The sequence below is a fragment of the Dendropsophus ebraccatus genome, chromosome 12 (assembly GCF_027789765.1).
Source record: "Dendropsophus ebraccatus isolate aDenEbr1 chromosome 12, aDenEbr1.pat, whole genome shotgun sequence".
NCBI classification, from domain to species: Eukaryota; Metazoa; Chordata; class Amphibia; order Anura; family Hylidae; genus Dendropsophus; species Dendropsophus ebraccatus.
In genome coordinates this window covers 37,456,240-37,480,009 of record NC_091465.1, presented here as the reverse complement: position 1 = coordinate 37,480,009, position 23,770 = coordinate 37,456,240, and the positions used below count along the sequence as shown (strand labels likewise).

The 23,770-nt window shown below is 45.1% G+C and overlaps 1 protein-coding gene across 1 annotated transcript in view; it reads right to left on the bottom strand.

Annotated features, from left to right (window-relative positions):
- The window catches only part of LOC138768692 (uncharacterized), a 95,614-nt gene that overhangs the window by 21,957 nt on the left and 49,887 nt on the right, over window positions 1-23,770 (bottom strand). Inside the window, exon 6 of the mRNA XM_069946645.1 lies at window positions 17,794-17,801. Within this exon, the coding sequence (XP_069802746.1) occupies window positions 17,794-17,801 (8 nt within the window). The remainder of the gene's footprint in view (window positions 1-17,793; window positions 17,802-23,770) is intronic.

Here is a 23,770-nt window from a genome sequence, read left to right as displayed (position 1 = left end):
CCAGGATTTAACTCTATAAGCTCCCAATTTTAATCACACTATATCGCTATATAAAATAAAAGTTAAGTCTTAATTTAGAGTGATCTTCACAGTTTGTTGGTTTACTCGGTAGTACACAATTGTACATAGCGTGAAGATCAGGGGCATCCCAGTAGCTCCTCAAGAGCAACACTGTACACAGAAATAAAATACTGAAGGGGGATAAGGACCTATCTACCCCTCTAACCGGGTACACAAACAGACACCATGCAATCTAATGGTCTGCTGTCCCCACTTTCACAAAGCAAAACAATACCGCCATCTCTAGACAGAAGGCCAGTACTAAGATGCAAAGGTTATGCCGCACGCTCCATAGTGTGCAGTGGGGATTTCTGATGCACGCGCTCATGGATGCGGCCGCATCGGAACTAAGCAGCGCTAAAGATCATCCGGGATGACTTTTTCTGAGACCGGATGTTCAGAGAGCCAGCCGGGTCTCAGAACGGCTGGTCTCATACTAAGTGTGCACATAGCCTTATGTATTATTTATTCATTGTTTCAGAGTTTTTATTTTTTAAACTAGTGTATTTTACCACATTTTTTCACAGCTTTTTTTTTTCTCTGTCACATTTTTTCCTATAACAAGCAATTTATGGTTTTATCATGTGGGTCATGGATTTAATGACTAAAAGAAAGAAACACCCCTCCAACACAACACAACAACAAAATATAACACATTTACAAATGTTTAAAAATGCCACAAAATTATTAAATAAAATGAGAGAATATGTGCAAAATAGATAACAAAAACATAACATATAAACACCTGTAAACAATAGAGTCTGGTGACTGCTGTAGTGGTGACAAGATAAAATACTCTAAGTCTGGATGCTCCAGATGTTTTCTGATGTCCCAAACTTCTGTTTCCTGTCCTGGTATCATTTCCCATCAGACAAAGGTGGATTGTGGGGAGATGATGCTGGAGCAGTTGCAAATCAGCCTCTAAGGGTTATTTGAGGGGGCTCAAGCAAGCATGACGGCCTTGGTGGGACTGCTGCACACTCTGGAAAGCTGGATGGCCTCAATGGGACTGCTGCATTCTAAGAAAAACTGGATGGCCTCTGTGGGACAAAGATGGACTGTGGGGAGATGATTCTGGAGCAGTGGCGGATCAGCCTCTAAGGGTTCTGCACCCTGGTTGCGTGGAGCATCACTTACCTCTCGTTATGATTGTGGGGGATCGTATGGAACTGCCTCCTCATCCCAGGTAAAAGTGATAGCCTCCCTATAGCTGGGCTGTGGTCATGAGGGCACTGCTTGCCGCTACACTTTATCCTCCTCAGACCACCCCAAAAGCACTTGTGGATGGCGGGACTCCGAGTAAGCAGCTCATTCTCGAGCACCTGCATCACACTGGCAACTGGATAACATCCTAAACATTTCCCACATACTTAAGTCCCAATTCCAAATTTCTTCAAGCTACAATGTTGGATTTAAAAGTAAAAAAATAAGGTGAGATTAAATAAAGTGCAGTTAAGTGTAATCAGGTGCAAAAATTGTATGATACTGTTTGTATTCAGATACACACATATTGTGTGGGTTAATTTTTCACCGACAAATTGTGGTTCATAGTGTAGTGTCCCACTAGGCCATAACTAGTGGGTAATGATTAAGAACTTGTGCTGTATCATGTTATAATATTTTACAGTTATATTGTACCCTACATATGGTGTGGGTTGATTCTCCACCAAAGAACCTACTGTATTTCCCAGCGTATGAGACGATTGGGCGTATAAGACGACCCCTGACTAAGATTTTCAAGGGTTCGCCTTATACGCCGGAAGATGTTAACCCCTGTCTGACGGCAGCAGGGTTTACTTGCTGGAGCCCTGCTGCAGTCAGGCAGGGGTTAACTGAAGTTGATCAATAAAAAAACAAACAATTCAACTGACCTGTGACCCGCTCCCTGCAGCCGCGCGTCTCCCATCATGTTCCCAGCGCAGGCAGTGTGATGCACACTGTCTGCGCTGGAGGTCCCTGAAGCTCTCCCAGTAGCTGAGCATTTCATCGTAGAAGCTTAGAGACGCACTGCTGCTGGGAGAGCTTCGGGAGACCTGCCTGCACTGGGAACAGGACAGGAGATGCGCGGCTGCTACGAACGGGTCACAGGTGAGTTGAATCGTTTTGGTTTTTTTTCAATAGGAGTCGCTGCATACAGTGGGGATGTGGCCGTTTTTCAGCTCCCCCACCATATGCGACAACCATACCCGGCGTCTAAGATGACCCCCAACTTCTGTGAAGATTTTTAGGGGTTAAAAAGTCGTCCTATACGCTGGAAAATACAGTACATATACTGGTTGACCTCTGCAACACATGCTTCCGCTGGGTTGCTGCAAAAGCTGGAAAACACACCTTACTGTAATGATGAGAACAATGAGATGATGGTAGTAGTTTCATGGGGCACTCCTTATGAGAATATCCACTGGCTTGAAACAGTAAACAATGGCAGGAATCTATCATTTGTGACCTTTTAATCCCTTTTTGTGCTTGCAAAAATGATACAAATGCAAACATAAATATCAAAATGCTTTAAGGGGTTATCCAGCGCTACAAAAACATGGCCACTTTTCTCCCTCTCTTGTCTCCAGGTCAGGTGTGGTTTGCAATTAAGCTTCATTTACTTCAATGGAACTGAGTTTGAAACCCCACCAAATCTGGAGACAACAGAGGAGGAATAGTGGCCATGTTTTTATGAGCTCTGATCTCTATTTATAGTTTGTTTCTGGCTTTGGCTTCAAATCTTTGGTAGATAATCTGTCAGATAATCTTTCTGTGTAAATGGACCCTTATGCTAAGTTTACACAGAGCGATAATTGGCCCGATCACACGATTAACGATTTCTAAGTAACCAGCGTTTAGACGGTACGATATATTGTACGGAAAAATCGTTTTGCGATCACGCGCCCGCAGCCCGGCCCGCCGCAGCCCGCCCCCCCGCTCGCAGCCCGGCCCCCCTGCTCATCCACAGCCCGGCCCGCGGTCAACCGCAGCCCCCTGCGCCACCCCGATCGCCACCCCCGCCGCACCAATCACCCCCCCGCTGCCGCTCCGATCGCCACCCCCGCCGCCACTCCGATAGCCCCCCCCCCTGCTGCTGCTGCTCCGATCAACACCCCCGCCGCCGCTCCGATCGCCACCCCGCTACTGCTCCGATCGCCACCCCTGCCGCACCGATCGCCACCCCCGCCGCCGCTCCGATCGCCCCCCGCTGCCGCTTCGAACGCCCCCCCGGTGCTGCCGCTCCAATCAACAACCCAGCCGCCGCTCCGATTGCCACCCCGCTACCGCTCGACAACCCCCCCCCCCGCCGCCGCCGCTGCTCCGATCGCCCCCGCCGGCCGCAAGCATACGTCACCTGCTCCGCGTGGCAGGTCTTACACATCCCCGACTCCGCTCTTCAGTGCACTGATTGCCTAAAGAGGGGAGCCGGGAATTTCAAACGGCTCCTCTTAAGCCAATCAGTGCTCCTTTTCAGCACTGATTGGCTGAAGAGGAGCCATTTGAAATTCCCGACTCCCTTTTTCAGCCAATCAATGCAAGGCAGCACTGATTGGCTAAAGAGGGGAGCCGGGAATTTCAAACGGCTCCTCTCGAGCCAATCAGTGCTGCCTTGCATTGATTGGCTGAAGAGCGGAGCCGGGAAATTCAAACGGCTCCTCTTCAGCCAATCAGTGCTGAAGAGGAGCCGTTTGAAATTCCCGGCTCTCCTCTTCAGCCAATCAGTGCACTGAAGAGCGGAGCCGGGGATGTCAAAGACCTGCTATGCGGAGCAGGTAACGTATGGCCGCGGGGTGGACGATCAGAGCGGCGGCGGGGGGCGATCGGAGCGGCGGGGAGGGGCAGCGATCAGAGCGGTGGTGATCAGAGCGGCGGCGGGGGTGGTGATCAGAGCGGCGGGGGCGACGAGGGTGGCGATCAGAGCGGCGGCGGCGATTGAGCCGGCGCAGGGGGCTGCGGATGAGCGGGGGGCTGGGCTGCGAGCGGGGGGCCGGGCGGCGGGCGGGGCTGCGGGCGGTGGGCGGCCGGACTATCGCGTGACGACTGTTTACATGGAACGATCGGCGAATTTTTTGCGAACAATGATTTAAGAACATGTTAAAAAATCAAAATGAACGATTTCTCGCTCGTCGTTCGATCGTTCGCCGCATTTACACGTACAATTATTGTTCAAATTCGATCGTTATCGCGAAAATTCGCCCGATAATCGTTCCGTGTAAACGTAGCATAACTCCTGCTTTTTGTTTTACAGGTTCATTAAGGAAATCAATAGGTATCACAAAGGACACAACAAAAACACCACCAAATGGCTCTCTATCGGGGTAAGTATAACAGATAATAGTTAGATATTACAATGTCAAGCAACAGCATGAGACACAAATGAAGGAACCAATGATGTCACACATAAGTAACTCCCACAATGGTGATGTACCTTAATTACAGAAATATGAATGGTGAAAAGTACGGCATGTGTCTGAACATAAAAATATATTCAGTACATGGCACATTTAACCCTTTCAGTGTAAGGGTAATTCCAAAAAGTCCTGTATAAATGGTCAGGAGCATGTTGTGTATTACAATAAAGATAGCACAGAACTCTTTTTCCTGGGGGGCAGTGCATAGCAGTAGACACAGTGGGCACAGTGTGGGGAGCTGTTATGGCTCTAGTCTTCATATAGAGAATAAAGATATGCTGCAAAACTGAGCAGCCAAAGACATTGCACCAGCAGCATAAGGTTCATTCTTGGACTGGTAAAACAAGTGCCCCCTAACCCATGGATCATATGCCTTCACTGTTGTAGGGAGCCAGGGATTGCTAGCGCTCTACGGTTAAGAGGGTACAGATTCTTGCCGTGCCCCGAGCTCTGACAGCCTACGTACGCAACCCCACTAATGACAAGTGACTGGCTCCCTTCGAGGGCAGAGGGAAAGGGTTGGTGATTGGAAACATGACAGGATGGGTACACACTAGGGATGGTCCGACCCTGCCGAGGTTCGGGTTTCGTACGAACCCGGAATCTCTGCAATGTTTCCCGCTGTCTTAAACCTCCGTAGAGAGGGTGGATACAGCGGGAGGACCGCCTGGAAAACCGGGATACAGCCAAAGCCATAGGCTGTATCCCAGTTTTCCAGGCGGTCCTCCCGTTTTATCCACCCTCTCCACGGAGGTTTAAGACAGCGGGAATCATTGCCGAGAGTCCAGGTTCGTACGAACCCAAACCTCGGCAGGTTCGGACCATCCCTAGTGCACACAACACACACACACTTATACACAACATGCACACACTTATGCATACATATATATAGGAACCTTATGGGTCTGTCTCCTTACTTGTATCCCACTTTTCCCCTGTACCCCAGTGGCCCAGTCTGAGCCTGCCCCTCTATATCATATAGCCGCTCGATACATGCTTTACTACTATGTGGAACACAGACTGCATTCTATACCTCAATTTAAAGTGGATTATTGATAACAGGCCATGTTCTGTCCCCACATGAGATGAATGAAGGTGGAACTGGCTGGTAGTGACTGTGAGATTCTCCCACCTTCGTATCCAGAATGTGTGGCAGACCGGACCAGCACCAGCTCAGCTTCAAAAGACTCATATAGTCCACAGTAATTTGAATCAAGATTTAGTTTATTCAACTTGGATACAGCAATAATGGATGATAAAACACTGTAGTTACTAATGCTGTTATGGCTGAAGAATTGCTGGGATATTGTTGAGATATTGCTGGTCAGAAATTGATGCCTTCACAAGCCCCAAAACAAGTGTACACCCTGTCTCACAGTGAGGACCAAAATGTTGCCTCAGAACAGGCTACTAGGAAACAGAGCTGTGAGAACCCTCCTAGTTTGAAAAAACTTAATTAAAAACAACAAGAGTAAGCACATACAAATTCTAGACAGCAAATGGCAGCATAGGTAACAATGCATAGTATAGATAATAAAAATGAATGTAGAACTATACAATAATATGAACAGATGAAAAACTGTATTTATGGGAAGAACAGCACACTCCCCGTCTGTAATTCCCTATGGGAATTTCACTATAAAACTAGTTTCCTAAATAAAGTCCAAAATCTGTAATAAACATTTTAGAATGCAACATAAGACACTCTGACATAGTCCTGTTTTCCAACTTTGGAATCCACAAAAGATCCACAAAATTAAAGTTCAGTCCTGTTCATCCTGCAGGAATGTTCTCGATGGGTAGTACCAAAATGAGCTCATTAATTGGCTTTGCGAACATTTTAGGCTCACACTTTCTGAAGATTTTCAACTCCACCTTCCGTCTTTGCTAGCAAGAGCTATTCCTATAGGCCAGTCAATCCTTTTGGATGGTTGCTCTTTATCAGAAGGAGGTGGGGTATCCGAATCCTTGACAGTTTCAGAAAGCTGTACCTTACCTTGATAGATAGATAGATAGATAGATAGATAGATAGATAGATAGATAGATATAGATAGATAGATAGATAGATAGATAGATAGATAGATAGATAGATAGATAGGACATAGATAGATAGATAGGAGATAGATAGATAGATAGATATAGATAGATAGGAGATAGATAGATAGATAGATAGATAGATAATAGATATATAGGCGAAAGATAGATAGATAGATAGATAGATAGATAGATAGATAGATAGATAGATAGGACATAGATAGATAGATAGATAGATAGATAGATAGATAGATAGATAGATGACAGACAGATAGATATATGTATCTGTTAAATGGCACAGACACACATCAGGTATGTATGCAATGGTGTTTATCACAGGATCGCAGCCACTTCCTGAGCATGGCGTACGCTCCATTCTGTGCTACAAAATGGATTTCCATCCAAAGTGAACCTCTTTATGGACAAACCTACCTCCTCTTTCACCACATCGGCAAAGCTCTGTGTAGGTATTGGGTCAATAGCACTCAACGGCCCCCAGTGCCACTTAGCCTGTGTCCCTCCACATATGAAAAATTATTATAAGATAAAATCTAACAAAAGAGTGATATACGGTGCTGATCTTCCTCGCACTCATTGAACTCCAGACATATCTCCAGCTAGAGAAACAAGAGAAAGAACACTATTGGTGTAAAGTAAATGGCATACATATATGCATATATTTTTTTTAACCAAAAAAATCGAATTACTCAAAATAGTACCCGAGCAGTACAGGGTAAACAGCATACTACTTAAACATACCAGTAGTGATTATAAACTTCACATTAAGACCATGTGGTTGTAGGGTGTTGAGCCTATGAATCCACATGGTCCACAGGGAAGTTAAAGACAAACTTAACAGAGACTATAAGGTACAGAGAAAAGGGTTTGTCATGTGTCAGTTGTGGATATATGGATAAAGGGGCGGCATTTACACATCCTGTAATGAAGAGGACATTTGAAATCAGACACTATCTTACATGTGTATCAAGCTTCGTAGTGTATGTATTGAGATGTCTCTGTAACCTACTTTATGTTGGGAAAACAACAATAGACATGAGGACCAGGTTGAATCAGCATAGATATTCAATATGTAAATGCAAATTAGATCTACCAGTGTCCAAAAATTTTGCAGATTCAGGTTATCGTAAACATGATCTTAAATCTTAAATTTATGATTGTGACCTTGTTCCACCCCTTAGAAGTGGGGGAAATAGAAGCACAGAGTGTGAACTCTTCTGTAAATTCTGTAAATTTGGGTCAGGGTGAATCTTGTGGATCATATGGATTCATAGGCTTGACACTCTAAAGCCACATAGTCTTAATGTGGAGTTTAAAATCACTACTGGTATAAGTAGTATCCTGTTTTGAGTAAAAAAAAAAAAAAAAAGTATATTTGTATGCCATTTTATTTACACTAACAGTGTTCTTTCTCTCTGTCTAAATTTGGACAAGTGCGAGGAAGACTAGCACCGTACATGACTCTTTTGTTAGATTTTATCTTATGAATATTTATTTAATTAGATGTATTGAGGGTGCAAAATAGTCTGTCATGGTCTACCTAATATAGGGAGAGTTTATATTATGATGGTGTTAAATGGAGTTCATGTGAGAGTCGAATTGACACACTTCTTTTTTTTTTCCTTTTCATTTACGGGGATGTTGATATTTTATGTAGGCTGGATGGGTGCTTGATGTGCCAGGGCTGCTTTTTAGTCCCAGTCTGGCCCTGTTTACATGAATGTTATAGATAAAATGACCTGTTGTTGTATTGGTTGAGGCTGCTTGCTACTCCACTATATTATCTCTCTTAATTATAGCAATCATGGCACTTGCTGAAGATATCTGGGCAGGAGGAACTTTCACTTGGATTTCAGGCGATGGTTCTCAGTGCTGGTTTACAGCCAGTTGAGAGGAAGATCTATATAATGTACCATGGCACCACAGCTGACGCCGCTTTAAATATCATTCGAAATGGATTTAAACAATCTGAAGATGGAATGCTGGGAAGAGGGGTCTACGTCACCAGGGACAGAGACAAAGCTCTGAGATACCCACTTGGTGATAAAACATATCAGGTTGTCCTGAAGCTCAGAGTGAATGTGGGAAAAGTCAAGGCGATTACTCCCCAAACCCAACAATTTCAAAAGTCATGGCATGATTATGGCTACGATACCGCCTGGGTGCCACCTAATTGTGGAATGGTTGAAAGTGGGTTAGAAGAAGACTGTGTTTGGGATCCCAAAAGAATTAAGGTGGTCGGTGTTGAATATGTGTCAATGTTAGCGATTCGGAGGCTTTTGGCCCATTTGCGAAGACAAAATATATTATAAAATGTTTTTTTTTCTGCCAGGGAATTAAATGACCATTTTACTAGAAATCACGTGTTTATAATTTATCTTTATTAATTGTGATGTCCCTTTTATTACATACAACCCTCCTCTCTTCTTGTTGTCTGTGGCCACATGTTAACATTAGAGGCTCAACGCAGACCGTGCTCCTCTCTTCATTCCAATAGACTAATCTTACAGAGCCAAATCTATAAGAAATAGGAAGCTTTAACCCCCTTAAAGCGAATCTGTACCCACAATCCCCCCCCCCCAAACCACTTGTACTTTCTAATCCAAGATCTTATCCAACCTTTTAATCCAAGATCTGTCCTGGGGTCCGTTCGGCAGGTGATGCAGTTATTGTCCTAAAAAACTTCTTTTAAACTTGCAGCCCTGTGTCAAACTGCCGTGGCCTAGAGTGTCTGTGTCCTAATCTTGCACCACCCCTCTGTCCCTCCTCCCCACCCTCTTCATCATTAGGAATGCCCCTAGAACATTTTCTCCTGTCTGAACATTGCACAGGTGCCTTAACGATCCAGCCCATGTGCCGTGCTCTCACAGCTGATGAATAGGAGACAATCTGCCTGGAGCATTCCTAATGATGAGGAGGGCGGGGAGGAGGGACGGAGAGGTTGTGCCAGCCTAATGCACAGACACTCTAGGCCACGCCAGTTTGACACAGGGCTGTAAGTTTAAAAGTAGTTTTTTGGACAATAACTGTATCACCTGCCGAACGGACCCCAGGACAGATCTTGGATTAAAAGCAGCTATCCGAAGGTACAAGCGGTTTGGGGTGGGCAGATTGTGGGTACAGAGTCACTTTAAGGTGGCCATATACCTTGGATAACTGTTTGGATATCAGTTATCTCTCCCCTTTTTAACAAGGCCAAGCATTCCTGTGTTCTCCATGGGGAGGGGAGTAGTAATGAGCAGACCTGTGGAAATAAGTGCTAATAATGCAAGTGTACAGACAGTTAGGCAATTGAGTGCTGTGGCTAAAAATCCAAGTGTTGCGACAGCTAGGCAACTGTGTGGGTGAAAGCCTGGTTGTGACCCTTCTCTTGATTGCAGGTGAGATTCTGGTGGGGGTCCTCTGAAAAAATTATAAATTGCAAAAAATTGCAATTTAATTTGAAAGAGGTAATGGACATGCAGCCCCAGCTTCCCAGTAGCCCGTAAACAGTTGGTCGGCTGGTACAGGCCATCGGGCACAGGGCACACCAAAGCAAGCTCAGGGAAGCTCACTAGCTCTTTTGGCAAAGTGCTAATAAGATTGTTCAATCAGGGAGGGACAGAGGGATGAAATCTGAAGTAAAAAGAGGGTAACAACAGGTATATAGATAGCAACCAGGATATGGTAACTTTAAAGGGAGGTATGAAGGTATGCTAAGTAGTATGGAACAGCAGATAGACAAGCAGTTGCTGTTGCTCAACCTCAATCCAGTGGGACAGACCAGTTTGACGAAAATCTCTTGCCTGGTGCATTTGCAGAACCTGGTGGTACAGAACTAATTTGGCAAAGCTGCTGCATAAAATGCCTGCCATGTGTGCACATTTATTACATTCTCACCCCGCTGCTGCAGCATAAGGCTGGGTTCACACTATGTTTTCTTCATCCATTTTTGTAAAAAATGGATGAAAAACTGATTTAAAAAAACAGAAGCACCTGTGTGCATCCGTTTTGATCCGTTTTTTCATTGACTTCCATTATATCAAAACGGATCCTTTTTTTTTAGAGTGCACAAAAACGTGGTCAACCTCATTTTTGTGTCCGTCGAAAAAAAACGGATCTGTTTGGATCCGTTTTTTTTTTTTACAATTGAAGTCAATGAAAAAAGTGATCAAAACGGATGCACACAGTTGCGTCCGTTTTTTCATCAGTTTTTAATCCATTTTTTGCAAAAAACAGATGTGAACCGTAGTGTGAACCGAGCCTTACTTGGACCTTCCCACCCACCTATATAACCACAATGCTGCAGAGAGTGTGCGAGCAGTAGCCCATAGTGGAGTTTCACCTGTAGGACTAATTCTGGAAGCCCTAAGCAGCTTCCATAAGCACTTTCATCTCCAATTGCATTGCTCAAAGGATGGGTTGCTGTTGGAGATGAGCGAATGTGCTCTTATGATACTCGAGGAAATCTCGTCATCCGTAAGTTGTAAGTTTGGGCGTTGTTTCTCAGCCAATAAACATGCAGGAGACTCTTTGGTACATCCTGCGATGACGTGGGACCCATACATGTCGATAGCAGTGATTGGTTGGCCAGATCAGATGACCCTGCCATATAAAACTCGGCTCAGGCAGTGCTCGCTTCAGACGCATGCTGTGAGAGATCAGGGACAGAGCTGCTGCTGGTCAGGGAGAGTGTCAGTGTAGGATTTAGCGTTCCAGTAGGCAGGGTATATACCAGCAATACAAACACACAGACCTTATCAGGGCTTCAAAGCTTTTATTATTACTATTACTAGAGACTGCTGGCTGGGAGTTGCAGTGCTGCTACCGGGATTTAACCAGCACACTGGGGTGACCGGCTGCTGGCAGAAAGGGGGCATTAGGTGTTGCATACACACCCCTAAGAAATGCTCAGTATACTCCTTTTTGATTTTGGGGCTGGTGGTCCTGGTGTACTGCACTGTATAGCTGGGAGTTGTAGTGCATCCCGCATAGAACTTACTTCACTGCTCATTGTATTGGGGTGACAGAAAGTGTGTACAGTTGGTGCCCATACCAGATAGCACCCCCTAAACTAGTGTGTACTACACTGTATTGCTGGGATTTGTAGTGCATCCTGCATAGAACTTCACTGCTCATTGTATAGGGGTGACAGAAAGTGTGTACAGTTGGTGCCCATACCAGATAGCACCCCCTAAACTAGTGTGTACTACACTGTATTGCTGGGATTTGTAGTACACCTGCATAAAACTTCACTGCTCATTGTAAAGGGGTATCCCAGTGTGTGTCTAGGTCCAGCCACTACCAGATTGTACCGTACAGCCCCCCCTAAACTAGTGGGTACTACACTGTATGCTGGGATTTGTAGTACACCTGCATAAAACTTCACTGCTCATTGTAAGGGGGTATCCCAGCGTGTGTCTAGGTCCAGCCACTACCAGATTGTACCGTACAGCCCCCCCCCCCCCTAAACTAGTGGGTACTACACTGTATTGCTGGGATTTGTAGTACACCTGCATAAAACTTCACTGCTCATTGTAAAGGGGTATCCCAGTGTGTGTCTAGGTCCAGCCACTACCAGATTGTACCGTACAGCCCCCCCTAAACTAGTGGGTACTACACTGTATGCTGGGATTTGTAGTACACTACCCCTCAAGTGATGATCCCTTTGCATGAGACAATTGCCAGATCCTCAAGGATCAAACTCAAATTCAAATTCAAAACAGCGGTGGGGGGAGAGGTGGTGAGTCACATTATGCAGGGAATGCAGTCAAATTGAAAATCGAAAGGGTGGTGGTGGGGGTAGAAGTGAGTAGTTACATTATGCAGGGAATGTTACCCCAACTGGGCCTTAACTGGCATCTATGTAGACTAATGGTGTGCCTGCCCTTGCCTCGTTGTTGCTGGGCCTTAACTGGCATCCATGTAGACTACTGGTGTGCCTGCCCTTGCCTCTTTGTTGCTGGGCCTTAACTGGCATCCATGTAGACTACTGGTGTGCCTGCCCTTGCCGCGTTGTTGCTGGGCCTTAACTGGCATCCATGTAGACTACTGGTGTGCCTGCCCTTGCCTTGTTGTTCTCTGTGTCCTCACTGCCATGCTCTGATGTCACACTGCCTGCCGATCGCGCCCCCGCCAAACAGCCAGCTGTGTTTTTTTTTACTCTTACTCTATTGTGTCAGGCCTAATTTTTGTGAGGTTCCACGCCTGCCTCATCTAAAGACCGGTAATGGCCACTTTATGTTTTTTTATTTTCTAACCTTCAATTAAAATTTTTAAATCAAATCGACTTCAATTCAAGTGCAATTTTGCAGGGCTGTCTGGTGATCTATTGTATCTCCAAGATACATGCCACTGTTCAAAGGAACAGACAGTGATAATGGTGGATCCTAATTTAGCATCCTTGTGTTATCCATTTTGAACCATATATTCTGTGGATGTCAACTTGTGGGGGTTCTCTGCCGTCCTTTCATTTTTTAGCTCGGGGCTTCTTAAGAAGACTGTATTGTTTTTCTTCGTCCCTACCTCCAAAGAGATGCCTCTCATGCACAACTGCTTGAGGGTGTGAGGCTAAATCTAGCCATAATACGGCTATTTGAGTTTTAGGCGCAGCAGCACTGCCGTGGGTAAGCGCCAACAGGCGGTGCTCAAACTGCTGAACAGCACCTTCTACCTTCCTTGGATGTTGTAGTAGCGTTTTTGAAGGCAGGATTGACCAGGTCTTTTTAATACACAGGCTACCGCACTTGCCGACTCTTAGAGACTCTTTAAAGGATTGAAAGTGTATTTGATCAAATTCCGTGGCCTCTAAAGCAGACTGTATTGTTCTCACTGCCATGCTCTGACGTCACACTACGTTGCGGAGGAGCGGGACTGGTTGCTGGGGGCCCGCCGATTGCGCCCCCGCCAACCAGCCAGCTGTTTTATTTTAGTTTTTTGGGTCTAGCCGTGGTCGGGGCCTCACCACCCCCGGTCGAGAGGCATCAGGTGTACCCTTGATGGTGACTGACAGCTGGCCTAGCTAGTTAGCTGTCAGCACCCGGGTTCGTGTGTAATTAGCAGTGAGCTTGGTTGCGTGTGACAAGGAGCGGAACCTGGTGGCGGCTCTGCAACTTGGCAGCTCACACATGTACCATGCCTGACCCACGTCTTCAACCTAATGTTGCTGTGGTTCCTTAAAAGTTACCCCAATGTAGCTGACTTGCTCAACAAGGTGCACCGCATCTGTGCGCATTTCCGCAAGTCAGCTGGCATCCATGTTAACTACTGCTGACTACTTGTGTGCCTGCCTTTGCCTCCATGTTGGCCACTGCTTGGCCTTAACTGGCATCCATGTTGACTACTGTTGTGCCTGCCCTTGCCTCCATGTTGGCTACTGCTGGGCCTTAACTGGCATCCATGTTGACTACTGCTGGGCCTTAACTGGCATCCATGTTGACTACTGCGGGGCCTGCCCTTGCATCCTTGTTGCTGGGCCTTAACTGGCATCCATGTTGACTACTGCTGGGCCTTAACTGACATCCATGTTGGCTACTGCTGGGCCTGGGGAGCCTCACTAGCTTCCTCACTCACTTGTAATGGCTCTCTGTGTGTTCAAGGCCCTGCAGTGTCTGGCCTAGTTTTGGGCAGCCTCACTAGGTGTGCCTGCCCTTGCCCTGTTTTTGCTGGGCCTTAACTGGCATCCATGTTGACTACTGCTGGGCCTTTACTGGCATCCATCTTGACTACTGCTGGGCCTGCCATTGCCTCCTTTTTGCTGGGCCTTAACTGGCATCCATGTTGACTACTGCTGGGCCTTAACTGGCATCCATGTTGACTACTGCTGGGCCTGCCCTTGCCTCCTTTATGCTGGGACTTAACTGGCATCCATGTTGACTACTGGTGTGCCTGCCCTTGCCTCCAGGTTAACTACTGCTGGGCCTTCACTGGCATCCATGTTGGCTACTGCTGGGCCTTAACTGGCATCCATGTTGACTACTGCTGACTACTGGTGTGCCTGCCCTTGCCTCCATGTTGGCTACTGCTGATCCTGCCTGTCCTCCATGTTAACTACTGTTGCTCCTGCCTGGCCTCCATGTTGGTTACTGGTACTCCTGCCTGGCCTCCATGTTGGTTACTGCTGATCCCGGCAGTTCTCTGTGTGCTCAATGACATGCAGTGTTTTGCCTAATTTTGGGGAGGCTCACTTTCTTCCTCACTCACTTTTAATGGTTCTCTGTGAGCTCAATGCCATTCTAGGTCTGGTATAATTTTTGGAAGGCTGACTGGCTACCGCTTCTACCTTGTTCACTCTATGCTATGCTGTGTCAGGCTGAATTTTTGAGTGGTTCATGATAAGCTACCTCTGTTTTAATGGTTCCCTGTGTTCTCACTGCCATGCTGAGTCAGAGTTTTTGGGTGGTCCCTATGCCTACCTCTGTTTTAACCAGGCTGTTGCACAGAATTAGGCATAATGGTGCCATTAGGCAGCCTCAGAGGCATGCATACATGCTGCCCCTGCTGATTCCTGTCCATTTCCGTTGTGTTTCCATCAATTTCTAAGGTTGACAGATTTTCACACAACCTCTCTACCGAACCGATACTCGTCTCGAGTAACGAGCACCCGAGCATTTTAGTACTCACTCATCACTAGTTTCTATCCCATCAGCAGCCAGGTACACCCCTGTCCAGCCAGGGGACAGTTTTGGAGGATTTGGAGAAGAAAGAGGAGGAGGAAGATTTGTCCTCACAGCAGGGTGGCACCCAAAGCAGCTCAAGGGCTATACTGTGGCATTGCTGTGGCATCATTATTAGAGGGTCTCTGCAGAGGCAGGGGGGATTAAGGGCCTCTGCTGAGACCCCATAATAGTGAAAGTAGAATAACGGGTTGCTAATCAGTGAGAGTATCTTTATTTTTACTTTTTACTTTACAGGGTAATTATTATTATTTTTTTTACTTATCTTTGGCTTAGTAGCGGAAGCTGTCTAATAGATGGGGTCCATTACTAAGCCGTGGCTATCATAAACAATAACAGCTAACATCAACCCCCCGCCTATTACCCTGGCACCCAGATACCGCCAGGCCTGGAGTGTCAGCAGGCTGGTATTATTAGGCTGGCAAAGGCTAAAATAAATGGCCTTTGCCACCCTGATAGTGTCAGGCTGCTGGTGCTCGGTTTTGTAACTGGCTGGTTATGGAAAATGTCAGGATGGAAAAGGCCATTTTTTGGCCATTGCCAGCCTAATAACACCAGCTTGCTGATGCCCAGACCTGGATTGACATTTGCTGCTGTTTATTGTCCATTATTTGATTTGAAATTATCTAAAAAGAATAGAAAAAAAACCCAAATGCATTTTTTTATATTGTGCAGCTGTAAGCACCAGTCTTTCCGGAAATCACACAATGTAATAGGGCCACTAGGATGTTCTAAGGGGGCATTCACATGTTCTGCTATTGTGGTCCGTGCACGGTATGGACCAGAATTCGCAACTCAATGCATCAATCTCTGAAACAATTTAAGAGGCACATTTATTAATCTGCGCTTTTTTTGTGCATGTCTAATTTTGAGTTTTTCTGGTTTCCAGCCACTGGGTTTAGCAAGAGGTGCACGACTCTTGATAAATCAAGCACAGCAGAGGCTGCTGCGCTGCAGGAAAAAAAAATCTACGATGGCAGAGATTTTTTAGCCTGTTTTGCCCTATTTCAGGCATGCCTCCTCCACACAATGCCATGTCCACTTTCTGCCCCATCATTCCGAAGTCTGTTCTGTAGTGCCAGATGTTATGTCATGGTTATGGCACGAGGGGAGCTGACTAACCCACGGGAACCTGACCAAGCGGGGCCCCGGCGATTCTTCGTTGCCCTTAGTCAAGGCACCAATATCTAGACCAATGCCAGGGTTCAGAAACAACAGTGGATGAGAAGATAATGACTTGAGAACGACACCCAGATCTTTGAATATAATGAGGAAGCAAAAATTATAATGTTAATTTGTTTTCCTTAAGACCCATTGGCATCACAACGATAGGGGTATTATCGCCCCTGCGAGCCCCTGGGACGAAGGAATATTTAATGAATAATAGGTAACTTTTAATAGTTTTCAAATTAAGCCCCTCCCACAGGAAGTATAAATAGTCCCTCCTCCCCACAATCATCAGTCAATAACAAGAATAACACAAGGGTAGGGAGACTTGTGATGCCAATGGGTCTTAGGGAAAACAAATTACATTATAATTTTTGCTTCCCTTGCGTCCCATTGGCATCACAACGATAGGGGAACTAGCAAGTATCATCCCCTAAGGGCGGGACATCCGGAACAGCGGCATTAAGCACCGATCTGGCAAAGGCTGTTCTGGTAGAGAAATTAGCATCCAATCTGTAATGCTTAACAAATGTAGAAGCAGAAGACCAAGAAGCAGCTTGACAGATGTTTTCTAAAGAAACCAATGATCTTTCTGCCTAACTAGCCGTGACAGCCCTGGTAGAGTGGGCTCTGGTAAAGGATGGTGGTGATTTACCAGCTGTGGAATAGCATAACTCAATAGCTTCACAAATCCATCTTGAAATGGATGATTTAGAGGCCTTCTTCCCCTTGTTTTTCCCCGAAAACAAAATCAAAAGATTTTCTTCCTTTCTCAAAGGACTCATTCTGTCCAAGTAGATCTTTAAAGTTCTAGGTACGTCCAATAGGGAAAGATCTATCTCCTTTTGGGATGGATCTGAAGGTGAAAATACCGGAAGGATGATAGGCTCATTGATATTGCCAAATGAGGCCACCTTAGGGATAAATCCCGGCAAAAATCTAAGGGTGACTTTATCTTCTGCGAACATAATATATGGAGAAGTTGATCCCAGAGCTTGAAGTTCTCCTACACGTTTTGCAGACGTCACCGCCAGAAGAAGAGTACACTTTAAGGTAAGAAATTTTAAGTCCACTAACTCCAGTGGTTCAAATAGGGGAAGACATAACTGCTGCAAAACAAATGACAGACCCCAGGAATCAATATGTCTGGTCAATTTTGGTCTCAGTCTTGTGATAGCTTAAATGAAGCTTTTGACTTCAGAGATTTGAAGAAGTCTACTCTTTAGATAGGCTGATAAGGCTGCAACCTGAACCTTGATAGAGCCTGGTGTTAAACCCTTGTCGAATCCTTCCTGGAAGAATTCCAGAAGCTAAGGAGTAGAAGGTTTAGTTGCATTCACACCCTTAGACTCACACCAAGACTGGAAAATTCTCCATATACGAGCATAAGATAAATTGGTGAGTGACTACGAGCATGCAATAAAGTTTAAAGGACCTTCTCAGAAAATTCTTCTGGTCTTAATAAGGACCCCTCAACCTCCAAGCTGTGAGGTTGAGACTGGGAAGGTCCTGGCAAAGATGATGACCCTGGGATATCAAATCTGGCAGGAGTGGAAGCTTCCAGAATTCGCCCCTGCTCATTATCATGAGCAGGGCAAACCACGATCTTTTCGGCCAAAATGGTGTGATCATGATGACTGACGCTTGATCCTGCCTGATCTTCAGTAGAACCCTGGGAATCATAGAGATCGGCGGAAAGATGTAGGCCAACTGGAACTTCCACTGGATTGTCATTGCATCCACCACCGTCGGTTTGTCTGCCGAGTAGAGGGAACAAAAAATTTTCAGTTTCCCATTGTTTCTCGTTGCCATAAGATCTATCTGAGGGTGTCCCCACTTTTGGGTTAACTGGACAAACACTTTCCTTGAAAGCGACCATTCCCCTGGAATTGTAAGACCTTGGCTTAGACGGTCTGCTAACGTGTTGTGGATGCCTCTTATGTGAATAGCGGTCAGTCTCGTTATTCTGGGTTCTGCCCAATTGAAGATATGTTCTACTTCCCTTCTTCTTGGATGGCGTCAGATCCGACTTCTCTGGATTGATTAACCACCCCAACTGCTGAAGAATGTCCAAGACATAATTTAGTTGAGAACTCAGAAGAGTCTGAGTCTGGGCCATAATCAACCAGTCGTCTAAATAGGGAATGATCTTTTTTCCCTGAAGTCTGAACAGGACCATCATAGACGAAACCACCTTTGTGAACACAAAGGAGGCTGATGTTATGCCGAACGGGAGAACTCTGAACTGAAGGTGCCTTACCCTTCCTTGTAGGTGAACGGCAATCCTCAAGAATTTTCTGTGTGCCAGCAGGATGGGAATATGCAGGTAGGCGTCCTGCAGGTCTATTGAAACCATAAAGTCTTCCTCCTGGAGGATGTTCTTTACGGATCTTATGTTCTCCATCCGGAATTTTCTCTTTACCATGTATTTGTTTAAGTACCGCAGATCGATAGTAGTCCTCAACTTTCCTGATGGCTTGGGCACGAGAAATATCGGTGAGTAGATCCCTAGACCGATTTCCGAGAGAGGAACATCCTCTAGAGCCCTGATGTCCAGGAGATGAGGGACATCTTTTTCTAAAACTGGCTGTCTTGCCGAACCTAGAAGTCAGGAGAGAAGAAACCTTGGGGGAGGAAACGACGACAAAGGAAGAGCGTAACCATCTTGAATAATGCTTATGACCCAAGGGTCTTTTATTAATTCTATCCAAGCATGGAGAAATACGGAAAGACGCCCTCCTACCGGAATGCTTCTGGCGTCAGAAGTCTGTTTTTTTTATTTGAATCTTTATTTTGTTGCTTTCCAGACCCTCTTTTATTGTAGTATGTACCTCTCCCCTTGACCTGATATCTACTTTTACCACGTTGAGGCGATCTGCCTCTATGAAAGGAACCACGGTTTCTTTTATAAGACCCGCTAGTAGAGGTTAGAGGTAATGATTTACCTTTTTTGTCAGAGACTTCCTCCATTAGCTTGTCTAGTTCAGACCCAAATAATCTTCCTGGCTGAAATTCCATGTTACATAATTGGAATTTAGAGTTGGCATCCCCAGCCCAGGGTTTCAGCCACAGGGCATGACGACCTGCAGTAGACAAAGCCATGGACTTGGAGGCAAGCCTAGTTTCTTGAGACGCTGCATTGCATAAAAAATCAATAGCCATATTGACCTTTTTGAATGAACGTAGGACCTTGTCCCTGTTCACTCCAGATTCAAGATCCTCCTGAGCTTTTGCCAGCCATCTTTTAAGGCTCCTAGCTACAGTACCTCAAATGAGGAGATGGCAACTGCCCCTTGGGCTGCTGCAGCCGCGTAGGATCTCTTGAAAGCTACCTCTATCCTCCTATCCATCGGGTCCTTTAGATTGGACCCATCTTCTGCAGGAAGAACAGTGTTTTTAGATATCTTGCCTATGGCTGTATCAACTTTGGGAGGATCTGCCTATTCCTTGGATTGTTCCTCCTTGAGGACATACAAGGTTTTGAATCTTTTGCTTAACACCGGAGCTTTTTCCGTTTTTTTCCGCTTTTTAGTAGAGGGACCCTCTTCTACTTCCTCAGGATGAATTTCTGCTTGTACAGCCTTGCGCAATTTATGGATACTATCCACAGGAAAATAACTTTTACAAACTTCATTATCATCCTCAGTAGTAGAAGATGAGTCAGAATCAGAGGAGGAGCCAATCTCATCAATAACTTTGTATTCAGACCCCTAGGGTAGAAAAAAACTAGACTTAACAAAAAAGAATATATATATATATATATATATATATATATACTGTAGGCCCTAGGCTACAGATACTCACATGATGAGAAACAGAATGTGAGATACTACGTTTAGCTTTCTTTTTACGACAGGAATGATGGCAATCTCTGGCCGCAAGGGATTTCTCAACAAAATCCTTAACCCAAATAACGACGTCCTGAGTATCAGGTTCACCAGTATTCTTAGGACGGCAAGAGGCACAACGTACTGAAATATATATCACAATATAAGACTCTTAATACACATAAATGGAACCTTAATGTTGCTAGAAGAAGCAGCGTACGAAATTCATAGCAATCCGGCAGGGGAGTTTCGCACTCAACACAGGTAAAATGTTTTCTCTTAGATCCCTTCTTCCCAGAAGGACTGGTTTCCATGGCAGACATCTGTAAATTATAAGTATATAACTATATATACATACATACATAGTAAAACAGGCCTAGCCTGAATTATACATATAGTACTTCCAAAAAAACAGCAGATGGCAGCAAAGACACTTACTTCTCAGGCAGAAAATAAGTGAATGAATGAACACAGAGTTCAATACAGCAACTCAGCACCACCCAGCAGATAACACAGCAGATGAACAGCGGCTTCGAAATGCAGCACAGAGAAGGCAGGACCTCTCGAGGTCATATAAGTATGAAAAATTCCGGCCGGCGTCTCGTACTTCCTGGTTGACGTCATCACGTGACGCCGCCGACCAATGACGAATCCGGGCCCCGCGCTCGACGTGATGACGCAAAACGCGTCATCAGAACCGCGCCGCCTCCTACTGATGACGCGAAGAGTGTGTCAAGATGGCGCCCGGACGAACACGCGATGTAACGGAGCCCTGCTCACCCAGCTCACCAAGCAAGGCAAGCGATACCACCTAATAAAGGATAATGTAACGGAGGAGCAGAGAAAACCCCTGCTCCTAACCTAAGTTGGAAAAACACAAGATTAGAAACTACAGAAATCCTGTAAATAGAATAGGGAGGGAGCAAGGTCCCTGGGGGCTATAGGAACGAAGAAAAAAAGACTGATGATTGTGGGGAGGAGGGACTATTTATACTTCCTGTGGGAGGGGCTTAATTTGAAAATTATTAAAAGTTACTTATTATTCATTAAATATTCCTTCGTCCCATGGGCTGGCAGGGGCGATAATACCCCTATCGTTGTGATGCCAATGGGACGCAAGGGAAAGAATATTGCAAAGTAACATAGTTTAAGAAAGGTCAAAAAAATTTTTATTTTAAGCTGTATAATTACTATAATATAAAAATATTATATTATTAACTCATCATAGTGCCCTCTAACAACAGACAAGCAATGACCCCAATGTTCACCATGCAGATACCATTAGAGCCTGTTAGTACTACTTCATCAGAAAATCCATGCCGGTTCAGAGAATACTTCCTGGCAGGGGATGAAAAATGGAGTGAGGTAAGCAATCTGGTAAGTGAGGCATGGGAAATGCTGACCTAAGGTTAACCCCTACAGTTCTGCCTTCACATCTGTTCCTAAGTAGTCCAGCACTAGCAGTGGAACATCCTCTGCTTTTCCGGTCACTGGGAAACAGAATTATACTCTGGCACGTTGGTTTCTATGGAAGAAGAGCGGTTGCAAGACTTGCAGTTAAAGGGGTTGCCCAGTTTAGAAAAAAAAAATCACTTCTACCCTTTTCAAGAACTCTAACTAAATCTAGTAGGATCCCCTGATCAAGACATTTTCAAGATTCTCATCTTTTGACCACAGAGAACAGTGGTAATAAAGAACATCTTCATCTTTGGAGGACCTGTTATGTTCTGCATTACACAGACAACCAATTGATTTAAAGCGGTATTCCCGGAAGAAAGTTGATTTTTCCTGGAATACCCCTTTAACTAGGCAGTGTGTAATACTTCATTTCACCTGTGGTGGTGCTGCAGTGAAATAGAACACTTACTGCCAGGTTTACAGCTGATCACTAAAGGCCCTATTACACGGAACAATTATCCGCCGATAATCATCCCGTGTAATATAAGGTAACGATCAGCCGACATGAACAATGTCTGCTGATTGTTGCAGTCGCTTGTCTTTCAACATGTTGAAAGACAAACGACTTGTATAGCAGCAAACTGCCGGCGTCACTCCGTGGAATAGGAGCGGGGGCAGCAGACAGCTGCTATCTGCTATGCGCCCCCACAGCTCCCACCCCCCCCCCCCACCCCCAGACTCACCTGCTCGCTACCACCGCGTGTAATGGCGGCAGCAGTGAGCGGGGAACGAGAAGCAAACACGTAAGGGCAGAACTATTCCTAACTCTCCTTCTTCATGTTGTTATGCAAAGAGTAGGGGTCATATGGAAGAGAATGTGTCTGCAAGGCCATAAAACAATGTGCTCGTAGTTCATAACCATAAAAACACATGGGTCTATGGGATAAATACACAGCAGTAGAATCATTTTAGTTAAATAACTAGAATAAATAAGTATACTATTAAAAAAGAAAATATCAAGAAAGAGTTTGAGTAGGAGAATCTTGTACTACTCATTGTCCACACCATCCATGACCTAGAACAAAAGATTGTGTGTAAGTGTAAGTACACATATTCTCCATAAAATGACTAAATAGCCAACCGGGTGTTACTAAGTGGGGGTGTGTCTCTGACTATCCAATCACAGCTGACACTGGTAGAATATGCATATTGAGAATTCCCTGTTTCGGGCACAGTTTATTGATGTGGACTGGTGCATGTCCGGAAGAGAATTGAAGCCTCTGCCCACAACATGTCATTCCCAATGCACACATTCCAGTTCTCTGCAGTACGACACATAATAGAATTGGAAATGACTGAGATTACAGACATACAGCATGGGAACTCATTTTGCTCTTTCCCATACCTAAAAACTGATGACAGATTCACTTTAAAGGGGGTACTCCGGTATCAGCACCACCCCTAGATATAAATTACTAATACAGTGGTGCTTTGGATTACAAGCATAATTCGTTGTAATCCAAATCCACTCTTAAACCAAATCATTGAAATGCAGACAATTGGTTTCACACCCCGAAAATAATGATTTTTTTATTCTGAATAACATGTAAAACAGATAAAACAAACATTTAGAAGCAGCAGAATATGTGATATTATAAGTTACTGTACAGTATAGCAATCAGCATGTGGTGTATAATGTATAGTAACCGCATAAACCTGACAAAACAGAAGCAGTTTGTAGATACCAGGAAGTGAGAATCACAGAGCTGTGCAGGAGGACAGTGACAGAAACTTTTCTATACAGCAGTGTGAAGGGAGTGTAAGTGCAGAAACATTATAGCAGCAGTGTGTATGTAGTGCAGGCACATTATAGCAGGAATGGAGAGGATGGGAAACACAAGGGCTGACAGAGACTGCAGGGAACATAAAGGAATGAGCAATACAGATATGGGAACATACATGCAGCACTCTCTGTCCGGGGAGAGAGGGGTTACAGCTAAGATGGATCTAAGTGGATCTGCTATGATTTGGAAGGTGAGGGAGACTTCCTGGGTCAGAGTACAGTGCTGTAGACCCCGCTATACAGACCATGCCCCTCCCCCACTCCTCCTCCCACCCAGCACAGGGAGCTCTTAAACCATAGCTTTGCTTTTATACCAAGTCACAATTTTGAAAAACTGTGAGCTTGTCTTGCAAAACGCTCTTAATCCAAGTTACTCTA